Source organism: Gopherus evgoodei, chromosome 3 (genome assembly GCF_007399415.2).
Source record: "Gopherus evgoodei ecotype Sinaloan lineage chromosome 3, rGopEvg1_v1.p, whole genome shotgun sequence".
Lineage (NCBI taxonomy): Eukaryota > Metazoa > Chordata > Testudines > Testudinidae > Gopherus > Gopherus evgoodei.
The window spans coordinates 109,279,492-109,298,216 of NC_044324.1; the positions used below are offsets into that span (position 1 = coordinate 109,279,492).

At 41.0% G+C, this 18,725-nt stretch overlaps 1 protein-coding gene across 6 annotated transcripts in view; it reads right to left on the reverse strand.

Moving 5' to 3' along the window:
• ARHGAP18 (Rho GTPase activating protein 18) overlaps positions 1-18,725 on the reverse strand; it is a 129,462-nt gene that overhangs the window by 28,711 nt on the left and 82,026 nt on the right. For all 6 annotated transcript variants that reach the window (XM_030556285.1, XM_030556284.1, XM_030556288.1 and 3 more), the window contains 5 exons: positions 15,055-15,224; positions 12,397-12,562; positions 7,644-7,735; positions 3,454-3,531; positions 1,059-1,218 (listed from right to left, as the gene is read on the reverse strand). In XM_030556285.1, the coding sequence (XP_030412145.1) occupies positions 1,059-1,218; positions 3,454-3,531; positions 7,644-7,735; positions 12,397-12,562; positions 15,055-15,224 (666 nt within the window). The remainder of the gene's footprint in view (positions 1-1,058; positions 1,219-3,453; positions 3,532-7,643; positions 7,736-12,396; positions 12,563-15,054; positions 15,225-18,725) is intronic.

Genomic DNA, 18,725 nt, shown 5'->3' on the forward strand with positions numbered 1-18,725 from the left:
AACCTGTCAGGACCCTCCTGCGTTGGCTGGAGGAGATAATAAAAGAGGGGCTCCCCACACCTGCTGGACTTCTAAGGAATTGCAAAATCAGTATTTCACACACACTCTTTTTAAAGCAACTGGTGTGTGTTCTTGCCCAGAATGGTGCTTTATTAGCCAATAGACTATGTTAGAGTAGATTCTCACAGTAACTGGCTGATTATTGGGGAACTGATGGTAATCAACAGCTCTGATTTTTTTTCTGGCATATAGATACCAAATATCCTCCAAATATTAGCAGAAGCAGCATCTTTTATCTTCTGGTTGATTTCCTGCTGAACTGTAACTTCCTCACTGTTGCTTATTTAAAGAGAATGATCATTTATAAACTGCTACTATCTTAACTGTAGTTTTCTTAGGGCTTGTTTCACTGAAACAGAGAGCTTGAGTTTCCCAATCAAGCTAGCATAGCTCCAGTGATGAGCAACCACACTGAAAAACAACACTTGTGCTACACCAAGTTATTGGCTCAGCAGATGGCAAGTTGTTATACAAGCTACTGCATCCCCACTGCATTCCTAGTTTAGGTATCAGCATCACTTAAGTATCAACTCACATCTCCTTGACAAGCCAGCTAGCTCTAGCATAAAGCACCACTTAACTCAAGCTAGAGAATTTTGTGTGTGGATGAGAGTCGGTTCTGGGGCAAAACTCGAGTTCTAGCTCTAGCTAGCAGTGAGTGAAGGCAACTCAGAAATCATGTTTGCCTTATAATTCACCTAGTTTTTTCCAAATACTGTGATATAAATCTGTGTGTTTTCTTTCCCATGTATCCTAATAGATGAATGAAAAATGTGAAAAATGTCTCATTTGAACACCAGCAAAGCAACAGCCAATCTTTTCTGGACAGAATTAATCCTGTTGCTATTTAATGTATTGCTCAGGCTCTCATATTGTTAGAGAAAATGGTTTCACAGCCAAGGTGTATTTATTGAGATAACTCCCTTCTCTGTGTTTAATACATTGCTGTTTGTGGTGTTGCCTCTGTAAATCTGAGACCCAGAAGGGACGCTGCTTACTCTGCACATCCTGGAAAGCTTTGAGATATTCCACAGTGAGCAGTGGCTGAGGCAGTTCTCGGATGAAGAGTTTTAAAAGACTTGCTGCATCATGTTGCTTTACACTTTCCCAATTGAAAGTCCCTTCATAAAACTTTGCTTCCAGTTCCTGGCAAAGACTCTGAAAGATAGCAGAACAGAAAGTACCACCAATGTGGAGTTTTATTCAGGCTGGTGGAAGATGTGTGCATTTCCCATATAGCAATTCCTTCCACCCTTTGAGAAAAACACATCTGAAATTATCATTCAAGCACCATCTGCTATTGCTACTTTGCTACAGAAAGAGAAACTCTAGACCAGAAGTATTAGAAGTGTGCAGTTAAAACCAAATGCTAATAGGCACCAGACAGCATAGCTGTTCCCAGGGCACTGGCATATGCATAAGGCCAAATCCTGCAGTCCTTCCTCAGGGTCATATGATGCTTTGTGCAGAAAAGGGCCCGATAAGAGCCAGATAATTATGCAAGTTGAGACTCAAAGAGTCTCCTACTGATACCTTCCGCTGAGGCAAAGTTGGCCCCCTCTTCCTCTTGCAGCACAGGGAAATATCCAAACCTGTGGATGGCCTGACATCTGTAGAGAATCTCAAACCAACCGTGAGGCATGTTCAAGTCCCTACTGAATGGCTCCCATGGGAGTCTTCACTAGTGTTGGACCTTAAACCTGCCCTTTTTTTGAGGTGGGGAATGGGTTCTCCAGCATGGAGGGTAAGCAGCATCAAATAACACTGACTGCTTCAGCATTGTCTTTCGCAGATATAACTGTGTGGTTCTGAGGGGGAAGGCTGCTTTAGCCATCACCACCCTTTGACAACCATACTGGAGAGTCTTCGGGGGGTTCAGAAGGAGTGGGAGCATGTCACAGAGCTGCTGTTCCTGATTTGGGCCTCCCACTTCAGATTTCACTCCATTAATTTCTTGCACTACTGGATGGCTCAGGAGACCTGGGGACACCAAGAAAAAGAATCCAGGACCTGACTCATGCCAGGAGAGGGGAGAAGCCACTCCAAATGTGGGTGATAACAAGCACCGGGAAAAGGGAAGAGCTTCAGCCACACCCTGAGGGAAGGGCTATCCCTGTATATAAAAAGATTGTGTTTTAGCTGACGGGCAAGTGTGCTTCATAACAGATGAAATTTAAACTGTCCACCCAAAAGAAAAATTGCGATAGTATTTAAAAGGAAGCATCAACCTAGACCATTGTTTCCTTACTAGAGATTTTCTGTACCAGCCTATAGAATTCTAAAACTATTCTATAATTCTCTACTGATTTCTAGAGGATAATAAAATTTCAAAGAAACCACAAAGAGTATTATTTTCTGTTAAATTCTCTGCTGTTTGTGTAAAACATTGATAACGCTCAAAGTTTTACAAAAGTAATAGGTTCGTTCAAAGGGGAAGTTCTTCCAAATGTTTGATCCTCATTATTTTTGCAGTTACTTAGTGAATGATTTCTTATCTGGAAACACTCCCCCTATTAAACAAAACAAAAAAACAAAGTCACTCCAAAAATGTGAAACTGTTGGAAAGTGGAAATGAAGCACTAAGCAAAGTCATGAAGCATCTTAGTTACTGTAAATCAACAAAGCCAGTTTCCATAATATTCTTTTCCTTCAGTTGTTTCTAATGAAGCAGCTGTTGGACAAAGTTCTACATGACAGAGACTGGCAGACATCTTGAGGCAGCTGAATCCATTTAAATATTCTTTCCATTTAGAATTTAAGGTCTCTTTAGACCATTCTTATAACAGGCCGCATCTTGATGTAAATCACACCATGTATTTGGTTTTCTGTATTAAAGCAAATACTGAGTTATGGTTTGTGTGTAGTTGGCAGTCACTCTGTAATGCGAAGAGACTGTGAATAGTGACCTGAGCAGTGTATAATGTTGTTTGTAGAGACAATGGGAGAGACTCTCTATGCAATTTGGCTGCTCAGTGCTATACTGCAAGTTGAATCTGGCCCTTAAAATGACCTAATTAGGCCAGGGAATATTATCCTCCAGTGGCATACAGCCTACATAGCAGCCCACTAGTCATCTGGCTCAGGGGGCTCACCTGGTGCATGTGCAGACAAAGAGGTTGGAACTCTTGTGAGAACAACTCATGAGATTTTGGCACAGCAGAATCTGGATCTTACCCTTGATTAAGCCTCAAACCTGACCTCCTGACCTCTTCCCCAAACGTAATCTGGATCAAAACACCATCTCCTTGGCTAGTTTAAATCAAATGTGTTTTATGTAGTTTTATTAAGATTTCACTGCCAATCTTGCCATTACAAAAGTGTTAACAAGACAAAAGTAAAAACGGCAAATGAGTATAGGCTTTCAGGGTTTTGAGAGGCCATGCAATATTTTACCTTTACTCTTGCTGCTACTCCTGGTATTCGAAGAAGTCCTTCTGTATCCAATCTTGCCTCTTCTATCTGAGAAATCAGCTGTTAATAAACAGAAGCCAAGGTGCTAATTAAAATGTTACTGGAAGATAAATATGGAACAGTGAAATCTGTTTTTGACTACAAATGATTGCCATGTGGATTATCATTGATACAATTATGTGTGTCCTACAAGGAACACTTGATACTGCTCCTTTATTTTTCTTGTACACTATTAAGAGTTTTTTTAAAAAGGAAAATGTAAACTCAACACTTTCTACAGAGATAGGGAATTATTCAGATTTCAAAAATAAACCACCAACTGCTTATCACACTAAAAATCTGCACTAATAAAAACTATTTACTGTAGTACGAAAGACCCTGTATTAACTTTCATATACACTGTCATTTACCAATTTACCAAGGAAGATCTAATCACTGAAAAGACTTCAGGTTTACTAATACTGATGGTCTCATAACAGACTCAAATGAATTGCTAATCCTATGCATGTTTTAGATGAATTAGAACAATCACTGTAAAAGACTTATACTATATTACATGTATGTGACTGATATGGCAATTTCCTGCAAGATTCTTGGAAGACCTTGTTGTATTAAGTTTATGTATTAGTGTGGGCTGGGATTATATGTAACCTCTCTAGGGGAAGAGTGATAGATGTGAGACCTGAGAGTTCAGAAGACCATACTGAAAATGTGCCAAAGTATGGACTTTTTGGACAATAAATGTGAAGTGCATTTCCTGGGAAATGCCTAGAGAGAGGTTAATGCAAATTCCCCAACTTCTACTATGCAAAAACCCAGCCTGTTGAAGCTATGCCTGAGGAGAGGGTCACTGTCTGCCTATTACCTGTTACAGAAGGCAAAGAACAAAGGCCTCAGCTGTATAAAGAAATGGTTCATCTGCCCAGCCTCTGTTCTGGTTCTGGATGTAAGATGGATGAACTTGTAACCATGGAGAAAACCTAGTTGTGAGTGTTGAAAGCTGGAGTCGGGGTGACTTCTGTTAAGCTTTCCAGCACGTGTAGATTCTTTTTATTGTTTTAATGTTTTCTCTGTAACGCTTTTACTATAATAGTATATGTGGTTGCTTAGAAAGGGCTGTGTAGTAACTTGTAACTACGGGCAATACACTGGGCATAGCTCTTAGAGCAAAAACAAAGTGGAGGTGCTGGTTTGTTAGGCAGTCTGACTTGCTGGGTATCATAGTATAAGTCACAGAGATGTGCAGCCTTGTATCTGTGGTCAGAGGGGATTGAGATCCAGGATTTCACTTAGGGGAGGTGACACGTAGGAGTCAGAAGCCTTTAAGTGGGCGCCCCCCAGAGATGGCAGAGGGGGAACTACAGGTACAGTGGCCCTGAAACTGTGACAGTGTATTGGGTTGGATAAAGGATATAGATGATTGTGCTCACAGAGGGATAAATCTAATTATCACCCAAAGAAGTTTGTAAGTATCAAATGGTTACACCACCTATTATTTCCTAGATCAGTGTTTCCCAAACTTGGGACGCCACTTGAGTGGAGAAAGCCCCTGGAGGACCGGGCCGGTTTGTTTACCTGCCGCGTCCGCAGGCCCGGCCAATCACGACTCCCACTGGCTGCAGTTCACTGCTTCAGAGCAATGGGAGCTGCTGGAAGCGGTGGCCAGTACATCCTTTGGCCTGCCCCCCTTCCAGCAGCTCCCACTGGCCTGGAGCAGCGAACCGCAGTCAGTGGTAGCCGTGATCGGCTGGGCCGTGGACGCGGAAGGTAAACAAACGAGCTCGGCCCACCAAGGGCTTTCCCTACACAAACAGCGTCCTAAGTTTGGGAAACACTGTCCTAGATTAACACTTGATGCAGTGTTTAACTTGGGCAACACTTGTAATGTACATGTTTTTGTGACAGCTAAGGTTTGAACTATAAACTATGCTGTACAGCAGCATTTTTAATTGCACAAATAAAAGGGGATTATTTACTATTCAATGAATTTACGTGATTGATACAGATCACGAGAATGTAAAAAAAGCCACCAAAGTTGGAATACATCATAAAAGTTGATTTGTTCAGAATATATTTTCCTGGTTAAAGACTTTACTTATTAATACTCATAGATCCTGATTTCCACATCCAAGTTGCGCTTGGACATAGTGGACGAAGGCCTCCTGATCCTTGCAGAAGTTAGGCCAGCAGCAGGACTATTCTAACTTCTGCCACTGGGCCTTATGCCAGTGATGGATCAAATTTAATGGACCTCTGCTCTCCATGCCCCCTCCCACTTACACCCGTTCTGGAACATCTCTATGCCAGAGGTGAGATGTAGCAGCTGGCACACCACCAGCTGTCCCCCAACTGAGTTTCCCTGAATGAGAGGAATTCTGTCTATGTCCAGCTGTTTTAAGGGTGCTTTGCACTGCTCAGTGGTGCAAAATGGCCTTAGCAGACCAGATAATCAGTACCATAGTCTTTCTGCATGTCTCCCCATTGATATAGGGAATTCCATATACATATTCTTAGTTTTGAAGGTTAGTAAGGACTGTTATGGTCATCTGGTATGACACCCTGCAGAACACAGGCCATAGAACCTTGCTCAGTAATTTCTAATTAAGTTTATAACTTCTGGTTGAGCTACAGCAGATCTTTTAGAAAGACATCCAGTCTTGACTTAATGACTGCATGTGAGGGAGAATCCGTCACATCCTTAGGGAGATCTAGGAGAGTCAGGTTCCATGCTTCTTAAAATTTTAACTAGTTTGAAAGTTCTAATATAGGAATTAGCTTTTCAAAGTCTGGAACCCAGCAGGCCATATCATGCCATTAGTTTTTAATTAGGACTCCCTACTGAAATCATATCTATAGGACGTTCTTAAAAAACGATGTTATGGTATCATCCAATATTTATAAAATTCACAAAACTGGAAGTAAAAATGACAGAGTTGGCATTTTGTTTTTTAGGGAGGTGGAGGTTGGTTTGTTTTTTTGGTTTTTTTTACAAAATTGATGCTTATTTTAAAAAAACTTCCTGTTGAATTGGTTTGTTTCAGTGATGTGCAACCAATATTTTAAAATTCCTGAAAATATTCTCTTAATTTGTTATGAACCCCCAAGTCCAGTAGTGGATGTGCTGCAGAAACGAGAAGGGAGAGATGGGAAATCCATTCACATATTTCCCCATTTAAACAAAAAAAGATTATAATCAAGATGAGATCACACAGCAAATAAATTAAGTGTATTTTCTAGAAAGGTTTATCTAGAACTTTCTTCCTGGAAAACTATCCTGAATAAATCGATAGTATAGCGAGGTAACCAGCATATATCATTTGCAGTGGAGTAGGGTGAAGACCTATTTGGAGGAAGTGGGGACTTTTTTTTCCTCTTTTTTTATTACTGTCCATTTGGTACAATCTTGTCCACAGAAAAGGTAAAAAAATTGTTCTTCAGAAGTGTGTTTTGTTTTGTTTTTGTTTTTTATAGTCTCTAAGAGATAATTTCTGGCAGGAATGATATAGCAGGAGTCCCTAGAGAGGAGTAGGAAATTACTATAAGTCTCCTTTTGATCTGGTGGGAAAAAATAACAAAAAAGCTCTCAAAAACCTCTAAAAGGCCTCTCCAGCACTTCAATTATTTGTCTGGAAAAATAAAGGCCTATTCTCCTAGGAATACATTTCTACAACTCCTGTTAAACAGAATTTGGCCTGGAATGGTGTTAGATGTTGGACATCTAGTTTCCCGGGCTTACTAATAAACCCTGACCAAATCATGGCTGACTTAATACACCTTAGTAAAGTATTTTTCTAATAATAATTCACTAGATGTCCTAATTAATTACTCTACTCTAGCATTGGAGCATGCCAATGGCAATTCACAATACTTTTAATGTAAACAACTTAAAATTACTTTCTGAACTGTATTCTCTACTCCACTAACTCAACTAAAGTAAGTTAGTGGAGTAGAGAACAGTACAAAGGCCATGTATCCAACTTACAAAGCACAGCCCTTAATAAAAGCTACAGTCTCTTCTAATGGAGATGAATGCTACATTTGAGGTTCACAGTACAGAGATGGTATGTCACTGTGAAAACTTGATTATAGTGAGCATATGAATCCAGGACAAATGCTATCACCTATGCAATCCAGTAGGTTTGTAACAAACTGACTTGTTCATGCCTACTCACTTTGTGAAAGATCAGTGGTATCCTGGTGCCTGGTACTTTCTTCTGATCCTGTTCCAGCAAAACTGACAGTGGGACGCCAAAAAGACCAGAGTCTACACAAAGAAAAGAAAATAGAGAAACTATCCACATCTGCTCGAATACATGAGATAAGTGGCACAAAACACATTTTCAAAGAGATAAGCCCATTCAATACATTCAGAGCCATTGATCTTCTCTTCAGCATATCTGAACGTCTTCATCAATCAAGTCATTCAGAGCATGATTAAACAAAGCACTTGGCTAAAAGCAAAGCACTTGTTCATCTCCTCCTTCACCCATAAATGAGGAGTCCTCTGTTTTACCTTCAAATTGCCATCCACACACTCTGCAGTACAGTGAAGGAAAATGCATAAATGAACCATCTGCGTGATTCTCATTTGTGGAAAACTGTTGTGTTGATGACCCAGAAATGCAGATCTACAAGTTTAGATGCCAATAGCTTTAGTAAGCTTCCCAAGAATTTGGCTGCTAAAATGAAATAGATGTAATTATACTGTAATCCACTTTTACTCTAAACAGTCCTCTCTCTCTGTGTTTTGAAAGAAGAGCTAGTCAGCATTCATTGTGCTTTTTTGCATCCTATAGTGTAAATAGGTTGATAGTGCATCTCAAAAAAGAAATATTTTAATATGAAAATTAAAGTCAAGCTTGTTCCATGCTCGTTGTAAGCCCTCGTTAAAAACGGCCATTATCTCATCTTATCTAACTTTACTTTACTAAATGGTCCTATATGTTTATGGTAAGAGAGTTCTGCCTTAGATAAATACTAATCAGAAGTGAATGGTTTCTGAGAGAGTGGTACACTGGCAAACTATTGAACTTTAAAGACTTGTGTCTTGTAACTACTCTGCTGGGATAAGGTTAATGCCCACAAAGATCATTTTTCTGGAACTGCATATAGAACAGTGATACAAGGTAAGCGGACGAACTTCTGTTGGCGGACGGAAAAAGCATTAAGCTTCACAGAGGCCTTCCTCAGGTTGAAAGAAGATAATCAACATTTCCCAGCCTAAATACAAGGTGAGAAAGATAGTTAAGCATAAAGTGTTCACACATGCTGTAGAAGACCACTTAAAATGAAACAGGCAATTAAGAGTTAGAAAATAGTAGGATGTGTTATAAATTGTTGTAATAAGCCATAAAACCAGCGTCTCTGTTAAGTCCATGGTTTTTAAGTGTCTTGCAAAGTTATGAATTTAAGTTCCCAGGCACATCTTTTTCAAGGTGTTGTGCAGGTTTACTTTGAGAACCAGGACTGAGAAGTCAGCTATGGAGTGACTGCTTTGGGAACAGCGTTCACCCACGGGTGATAGGGTGTCTGTTTTTTTATCATTTTTCTGTGTAAGTTCATTCAAGAGGGTAGTGATTATCTGGTTTTACTCTCGTAGTTGTTGTTGGGGCATTTGATACCCTGGATGAGGTACACCATGGGTTGTGATAGGCTTTGTTTGCCAGAAGCTGGGAGTGGATGACAGGGGATGGATCACTTGATGATTACCTGTTCTGTTCATTCCCTCTGGGGCACCTGGCATTGGCCACTGTCGGAAGACAGGATACTGGGCTAGATGGACCTTTGGTCTGACCCAGTAGGGCCATTGTAAGGTTCTTATGCGTAGTAGTTCCAACACACAAATCTTTAAGATTCAATAATTTTCCAGTGTACCTCTCTCAGAAACCATTCACTTCTGATTAGTATTTATCTAATGGAGAGCAGTCCTACCGTAAACATATAGGCCCATATAGCAATGTAAAATTAAATGAGACGAGATAATGGTCATTTTTAACCAAGGCTTACAAAAAGTATGGAACAAGACTGGGCTTTAACCTTCATATAAAAACATGCCTTTTTTGAGATGCATAATAATCACATGGATCTCAAAAAGTGTGTTGCGGTGGGTGTTGCTCAACATAGCAGTGGAGGTATTTCTGCAGGTTTTGTATCTGTTGTTCTGACAGCCTCTGGTGTCACTTTGAGGTGGGGAGCTTGCTTCTGATAATGAGCTGGGCAAGGCTCGGGGATTGCTTGAAGACCAGAAGAGGGGGTTCAGGAAAATTTCTCTCATGATGTGGTCCCCATCAAATATGGGTTGTAACTATTTGAACCTGTATGGGTTCTCATCTGGGATGACAGGTGACATCCAGCGGTGTGCAATCAGTGAGGTTTTTTTCTGTACTGAAACAGGTTCTCCCAATCATTTGGGTGGCCGGTTCTATGATGAGATCTACTTCTCTGGTGCAGTATCCTTGTTTAGTGAAGGCAGTCTTAAGTGGGTTTAGGTGTGAATATAGAACCACGATATCACCTCTTATGTCAATGTGTCAAATGAGTCACCACAAGGAGTTTCTTTAGAATGTGCCTTATTTAACAAGTATATTGAAAACAGGCCATTATCTGTAAAATATGTGCACTCAGAACGACCTACACACACACACACACACACACACACACACACACACACACACACACAAATCCTTCCTGTGCATGCTCGCTGAGCTACTAGGTAGCAGAACCCATGTGAGTCTGCTGTGGTGAGGGATGAGGTGCAGGCTACAGGAAGCCCATGCAGAGATCTCACCCCCTCTTTTTGCAACAGAGCTGTGAACTCTCCAGCATCTCCAGCCACCCAAACACAAAGGGAAATGGCTAGCGGACCCACTACCGTATGAATCCAATGGCTACACCATGTTGCACGAGGTAGGAAGATGGAGATGCTGCAGACCACAGGTCTGCTGCAAACAGAGGTGTGAAAAATCTGCATGGACTTCCTGCATCCTCCCACTATTGCATGGATGCTCTGACCAAATTACATTGCAGGTGAGAGGGGAGAGAGACAGAGAAGCTACAGGTATGTCTACACTGAATCTGGGAGCAATCCTCCCAGCCTAGTTCCTTGTGCTACCATGCTAAAAATAGCTATGTAGACTTTGCTTTCATATTGCAACACAGGCTGGGGCTGGAGCTCAGGCTCAGGCTTTGAGTTACAATATCAAAGCAACATCTACACAGTTATTTTTTGGAAATTGGTGCACGCCCCTTTAGCATGAGTCTGGGCCTGGCTGGGGGGCTTGCTCCCACATGTAGTATAGACATCCCCACAGAGGGTCCTGCACCCTTGAGGTGGGAATAGCAGCTGTCAAGCCATTCCACTTGTTGGGAGGCAGGGTGACCCGCTATTCCCTCTTCAGGGCCTCTAAATCAAGTTAATCTTTTTGAGTTGAGTGCAGGACAAACAATTTTAGCCAATTTACCTGTTTTTCCCACTGGCAGTCATTTAAAAAACATAACAGAGATAATGTTACATTAAAAACGACATAGGTTTGGTAAGAAGGCCTATTCAAATACACAATAAAAAAAATCAAGAGGAAAAAGTATTTTGCTTGCACACTATTTTCTAATGGTTGTCACAGAGGAACTTCTGCAGGGTGGAAATTCATCTAGGAATCAAGGTCACAAAGAGGGTTGTGTGTATGCTTTTGCATTTAAAAAGTTATTTTCTTCTACTGTAAAGTGAAGAGTGTATTCAGAGGAATCAATTGCATCCTGCTGTATGTCTCTCAACACTCTCTGTTGCTTTCAATTATTTAAAGGGAGCTATTTCACTGTCACATCCACTGAACCTTGACAACAGGGTTTTGGCCAAAGTGGGTTTGTGATTAACTGGTAATACATTTTGAGCTCTTGTAAAACAGTTAGCAGAAGGTCAGAAAAGCAGACAACTACCAAAACACTGAAAACCTCTTGCAACTTGAAATAGGTTTCCACGTATTTCTAGTTTTTGAAAAGGAGTCAGGATCACACATAGGCTCCAGTGGCTTGATGCCACAGCGACTTGCTACAAGAACTGCCTCAGCAGACTCCCTCCCCTGTCCCCTAGTCTGTATGATGCCATGCCAACACACAACACAGAAATGGGCCAGAAAAGGAGATCTGCAAATGCCAAAAAGAGGTTGCGATCTGAGAAATGCAGGATGTGTTAGGGCACATCAATATTAGTTACTACAGGAAAAAGATGGCAAATTATTGCCCTGGGCAAGAGATGCAGGCTGAATGTGGAAGGACCATATAGGGTGGTACATTTTGTGCCATATACAGAGCTCGGCACAATGCAATAGATGAGGATAAGGGTGAAGAGGAGATACCTACTCCTAAGCAAATCCTCCCATCCTCATGAAAAGGGGCTGCTTTAGGGACTATGGAGCAGATTCCCGCTATAGGGCTGGAGAAGTGCTTTCGTCAAGCCAAACACAAGTTATCGGGCTCACAAAAGGAGGAATTACAATGATATTCTATGGCCTGTGTGATACAGGAAGTCATCCTAGGTGATCTAACAGTCCTTTCTCACTTTGGAAGCTCTGAAACTATGAGTCTCTGAAAGGCTCTGAAGCTATGCTTCCATCATACTGTAGTATTATGCAGAGGATTCCTTTCCCTTGCTCCTGAAGACATCTGCCCAGTCCCTGGCCTAGAATGCCTGGCCTAGTACTAAAGTTAGCTGCCAGAGGATTTTAGTCCTAAAAATCCTCCTTAGCTGGAACAGTTTATGTGCATGAGGCTGCTCAAATGTGGAGAGAGTCTAGAGCTCGGTGGCTACAGTGTAATGCTGAATCAGGGCCTATATTACCAGCTAATGTACGTCTCTTCTTTCGGAATCATTTAAGAACAACCCCACAGAGACTCGTTTGTTTCTAAAGAATTTATAACTGTACTACTCACCTTTCGTTTTGATTTTTATGGCTTTTTGTTGCTTGAATTCTGTCCCGAGTAAGTCATACAGTGCGGTTAGCTCAATCAGTGCTAAGGAATAGACTTTCTTCATGTCCTGAGGGGCCAGATCACCAATCTTTGTGGTACCCGTTTTGTCCTTTGGCAATCTGAAATTCTAGAACATAGGAGTTGCATCATGGCAAATAAACAATCTCAACACATTGAAGGGCAAAGAAAAGTGACAAGTATAAAGGCCATTCTGCTGCGGTGACAACCACTTTTGTAATGAAACCCATTACTACAGATGGGTGCCACAGGAGAGTGACATAGTTAAAAAAGCAGGCTGTCTGCAGCATGTAAATTCCCTATGCTTGTTGCATAATCAAACTTGCCTGGCAAAACCTATACACTGCAATGACCATATCTGATTGCAAAAAGCAAATCTCTGATGGATAGAACCCTGTCGAGCACACACAATTTGATCAGTATGCACTTCTGGGTGGTATCTCTTTCCTTTTTCCCTTTTTTTATGTTGTCATTTAGGTTCCAACTTCACTGGGGCTTTGAGTAGATGCAGAAGTCTGCCTAGATGCAGTTGACTGTAGGATCAGGGTCACAGATGATAAACTATTTGGGGCAGGAACCTGTCCTCTTATGTGTGTGTTTACACCTCACTCATTCTTGGGTGCCATATAAAAAATTAGTAATAGGAGGCTCACTGTTGTTCCCTCTTTCATTATTTACTAGTTGTATTGCCATACCACCTTGGACTCCAGTCACGGAACAGGGGCCATTGAGCTAGGCATGGTACAAACACAGAACAAAAAGATAAGCCCTGCCCCTAAGAGCTTATTTGACTTTACTTCTGCTTCCTGTGATACAGGAAGTCTAACTCTAGCAGGTAAGGGCTGGTTGCATCTCTTTTAAAGTATAACACACCAAGAACCGGGCAAGAGGATTACTCAAAAGCTAGACGTGGCATTCTTTCTGCTGGAAAGGACCCCGGATACCTTCATTGTCCTCTAGCCTCTGTTGGCTCTGAGGTATAGCTGAATTTGGGGTTGAAAACTCTGTGTGGCTGCTGAGCCAGCCCTTATTTATGATTGATGGATGTAACCAGCTTCCTGTTTGGGATTTAACTAACACACTTCATACTCTTCTTGTTTCAAATCAATATATAAGACCATGTGAATGTGTGGGTGAGGGAGGGAAAGTCGGTACAGATCACACATATCAATCGTCAGATCATTCCTTTTCTGAAATGTTTCGCTGCCTTAGGATTGTTCACCCCTAAGGTTATGGAAAAGGCCATAGCCACTTTGATGTGTATACAGTCAAAAAGTAAAACTCCAGTAAACTGTTCTTTGAATATGAAAATAATGTGTGACTCTTCTACAGTTGAGTCAAAGACATCTCATAAGCCAGGCCACTGCTTCCATTCCTATTTTTCTCTGCATTACTGAAGTGTGAGTCAAACATTTTTCAAAGCCATTTCTCAATGTTTCATTAGTGTCAGGTTTATTGTATTAAAACTAAGGGAACGTTCAATAATTATTACTGGCAGAAATGTTTGTGTGCTTATCTAAATTGAGTGTTTGAAGAAAATTGAAACATTATTATTCCAAGCATTGACTTTACTCAGACATGTTTGCACACAGTGTTTGACAAAAGAAATTGCTATTTTTTTCACACTGGTTATTAATTTGTAGTTTGTGTATGAGTGAATGTTTCTAATGTTTGTGAAATTCTAAGGCTGTTAGTATTGATTTAGCCTTCTTAAGAATAAGACACATCTTTGAGAGATGGGAATGTGAAACCAGGGAGAAACAAATCCTCACATTTTGGAAAGATTCCTTGACTCTTTGTTATAACAAAAATTAAATTTTTTCCGAAGGGTTAAAACGCCTCATTCCTATACATGTTCATGTGTTATATGCTGGGCATCTTAGCAGGTGCCATAAACAGTATGCTTATGCCTAGAAAATGTGAAATCCAGAAATGATCAACGTATCTGTTGAAAAGGGACCCACCCCCAACCTGTACATCTCTATTACAAGTGTAAAGATAAACTCATTCTTCATTCTCATCCTTTCACCTCAGTGGCCACAAGACTTCTGCTGGAGTCCATTAATGCTCTTTAACCAACAAAAGAGGTCTCTGTTAAGTGATGCAAGGCACCTCACCCCTATTAGTGTAGTGATCAAGGAACTAGGGCCAACACTAAATGGGGAAGATCCTCAGCTGGGGGACCTTGTCAGAATTTCATTCATGTCTAGCTGAGGGTCTGCCCCAATAAATATAACCTGAGTTTTCTGAACTGCAATGAAAATAACTATTACTGAGCAGACCATGTCAGGCTAAAGTCCTAATTTTTAAGCATTACTAGTCCTCAATTTCTTTAAGATAAGGTACAGTGTTGAAAAGGTACTGGCATATAGTAGGCATAAGAATAAGATTTCCATATTTATTAAGGGCTGAATACTACTCTCCTAAAACACACACACTGAAGGGACCCAATCCAATGAGAGCAGGACCTTTACGGGCCTGAAAGAAATAAAGCTATAGCATTCTGAATCTTCCTGTTCCAACCAATATCACAGAAACAATGTCAAAAAGGCTAAAATGAAGTTTATGAAATGACTACCACAATGAATGAGAAACACCTACAGGAAGTTGCGTATCGTCCTCTTTGCCTTTGCACATTTTGCCTATTGAGCTGTCTTTGAGATTGGCTGCCTGCTCTGCAAATGAAATCTCTAAATTGATATCAGTTTCAGAAACTGGCACATCCTCAAGCAGGGTGGTCTCTTCACTGATACCAAGGCTGAACTCCGGATCTGAAAACAGAGGGGGGAAAAAAGTCATCAGCACTTTCAAATATTGCCTCTCTTCTCCTCTGTTTTGCATGCAAGTAAATATTTAGGACTCCAGACAGGTTAATCCTGTGTTGGGGGTGGAAACTCTTGGGGCGAAATCTCTGCTGGAGTAACTCTAATGGCTGGAGTTATGTCAGCCGAGAATTTTCACCTCATGGAGTTGCCATGGAATAATTCTACCACGGGGCACAGTTTACTCACTCCTTATCCCTCATGGAAAAGACAAAGCATTCTATCTCAAATAAACCAGAGATTTCTGGGGTCTGCCAGAACCAAGCAGCTTCTACTCAGAAGTCCCTTGCCTCAGATCTGCTTCCCATCCTCCTCTCTTCCTCTGGTGCCCTGCAACCATTAACTGCACAAGTCCATCAGCAGCCAAGCTTCGAGGGGCAACCCTGAACACCAGTTCTTTGTACTGCAGGTCTGAAACTGGTGTGTGGGAAGGGGTGCAGGTGTGGGTGTGAGAATTCAAAAAAGCATGACTGAGTTCTAACATTCTTAGCCCCTTCCCATCGTGTAGCGCCCAAATCTCTCAAAGCTGCTACAAAGATGCTCCTGTGAGGAAGAGGCAAGCAGAGAAGAGTGGGAGCATGTAATGGTGGCATCACTTCTCTTTTCTTGTTGCCCTCAAGAAGGAACTGGGCACTTAATAAACGATTTAGAATAATAATTCTTTTTTCATTTTGTTTTTAAAATAGACGCAGATCTTTTACCATTTAACTCAGAAACAGCCTGCTTTTATAGGTAATTACCAGATGTTTTTCATTACCAATGGGTCACCAGTATCAGGTGACAAGAGAAGGGTGCAAAGTGTTTTCAGGGGAAAAAATAATTTTAAATATTCTATTCTGTAAAAGAAAAATTCCAGTCAATACACAAAACAATTTATCTTATCACAAAGTACCAAAGAGAACTCACTCAGTCAAGGGCTCTGACTGGGTGAACATTCTGACATCTTTACCACCACCACCACCGTTGTTATTTGTAATTTGGTATCGCCACAAAGCTCCCCATCAGGATTTTGGTCCCATTGTGAGAGGTTCTGTACAAGCACACTGGAAGACACTCTGGCTCCACTGACATCACAGGCAAAATTCTCAGTGACTTCAATAGGGCCAGGATGTCACCCTCTGGTCCCTGCCCCCACAAGCTCACAATCCGTTTAAAGACAAGATGCTGCAAGTGAGTGTGAAAACTAATGGAATGGGAAGTGGGACGGAAGGATGAGGAAAACCATAATAAGAGCATGTGTTTGTACAGACTAGCTGTTGTGTAATGAAACACCCAATAGATGCTTTGTTTTCACCACTGTGGGAAACTTAGGGGTGCCAATTCTCAGATGTCTCTGAATTCCCTACCCCAAATGGGGCAAGCCATGGCCCCTAGGAAATAGCCTCACCTTGAGCAACTTCCCTATACTACTTCACTCTCACTGACCCTAGTGTAAGGACTATGGTGGGGACAGGCTGGGTAAGGGAAAAAGTGCAATTGAAACGCGGCTGCACTCCAGCTATTCTCTGCTCTCCCTGGCCCACTGAAGGGCTTAAGCAGTGCTGCTGTTTCCCAACACTGCAAACCCAAACAGTGTGGGAAAGAATAAGTCGTAAAATAAAACATTTTGTTTTATTTAAAAAAATTGGCCCGCACTGGTTTGAAAAGTCTATATTTAAAGTAAAACTATTTGTGGAGTGCTTGGAGTTGAGACCATCCCATGCAGACTGCCCCAGCCAGGGCCATACCCTTGGAATTCTTCATGCTGAAGGGCTGGCCTTAAGATCTTCACGTTGTGAAACCAGCAGCTTCCGTTTCAGAGTAAGCCATAATGTCTAGCACTCGGGTTAGGCCTTTGAGGTCCATTCAGCAGACACTGAATCAGCTCCAAAGAGAGGAATGGTTTTAATTGGGGGCAGTATGCTTTTATTCTACTCACAACTGAGTGTAAAGTATGAGAAGCAGAATAAAAGAATTGTAAAATACACATATATGACCAGTTTCTCTCTTCCGAGTAGCTTCAGCCTGAACTGTGTTAGAACCTCAAAAGCTTCACTGAGCAGATGTGAAAACTCAAGCTGAAGCTGAAATTGGAGCTGCTGATTTCAGAAAAGCGATATAAAATGTCTTAGAATCGCAACACTTTTAGGGCCAAATTCAGCCCTGCATCAAGTCTACTGACTTCAGTTGGATTACACCATAGATATATTTGGCCCCAATGTTTAATACATTTAAACTGATTTTTTAAATGGTAAAAGGGCAAATAGGGTTCTTATTCCTCTATTATTATTTTTATCAGGATGTTGTGGTTAATGTGGCTTGTCTGATCCATGCATCTTTTGCCCCTTATCAGCTTGGAACAGCACTGCTAGCAAAAAGTAATGCAGTAGTTCCTGTTTCAGCCCTCTGTTTAGATGGAAGTTTTGGGTTTGTTTTGTTGTTGTTTTGACTACCGATGGCTTTGTAATGCTATACAAGCTTCAAAGACATGTGGAAATGCTGCTGTTCTTATTTGGGGGTTTGATGTTTGTGCAGTCCTGATCCTACTGCTTTGTGTTTATTAACTAGGAAACAGCTGTAAGAGGAAGTAGATTTGCTGTGCTGTCAATTTGCCAGTTGTGGTCAAAGTTTCATATGACAGAAATGTGAGCATGATACAAAAAAAAAAGTAAATACTGGATATTAAAGGTGTGTTTTAAAACTGGGCCTGCATCGTCATTTTGCTTCCCTGTGATGTATGAAGAAGACTTGTGTTCAAAAAAAACTCATGGGAACATCATGGGAACTTTCCTGGAGAACGTAATGGATGTCCCAGAGGATGTATACTGTATACTCTGACTTATGTAACCGTTAGGTCTCAGATTTTTATTGGAGGGGTGGAGTGGTTTCATCTTTAATTAACATGTTCTTCATAAAAAGGCTAATTGGTCATTGAATTTATACACACAAACTAACAGTTTTAGACTGTCATTGTTTCACTAGCTCTCCAAATAGAGACTCTTTCAGGCAGCACAGTCATTTATTTCTAACATTTAAAAAAAGGTAGAAAGAAAAACTTTTGAAAAAATGTTTCAGGCCTTATTTATACACCATAAAGAAGCAAATAAGGGCACAGTTCCATTTTTTCCTTTAAGTTACCTTCAAGGAGATTCAATTCTTCCTTCAGTTACAAGGGTACTACTGCCACTGACTTCAATGACTTATGTAATTGAGGCAAAAATAGACCTTATTTTGGGGTTTGGGTGATTTTTCTCTCAATCTGGAATAGGAAAACTACTACACAGAATGTTTGGAGCCTGATCCTACTTCCATTGAAGACAATGGGAGTTTGGCCACAGTCTCCTATGGGAGCAGAACAGGCTCCAATACAGTAGACTATATTTATGAACAGTTTGGGAAACAAATGTTGTACTGTGTGCATTAAGCTGAAACTAGCAAACAAACCTCTCTCACTTTTCCATCATTCCCTCT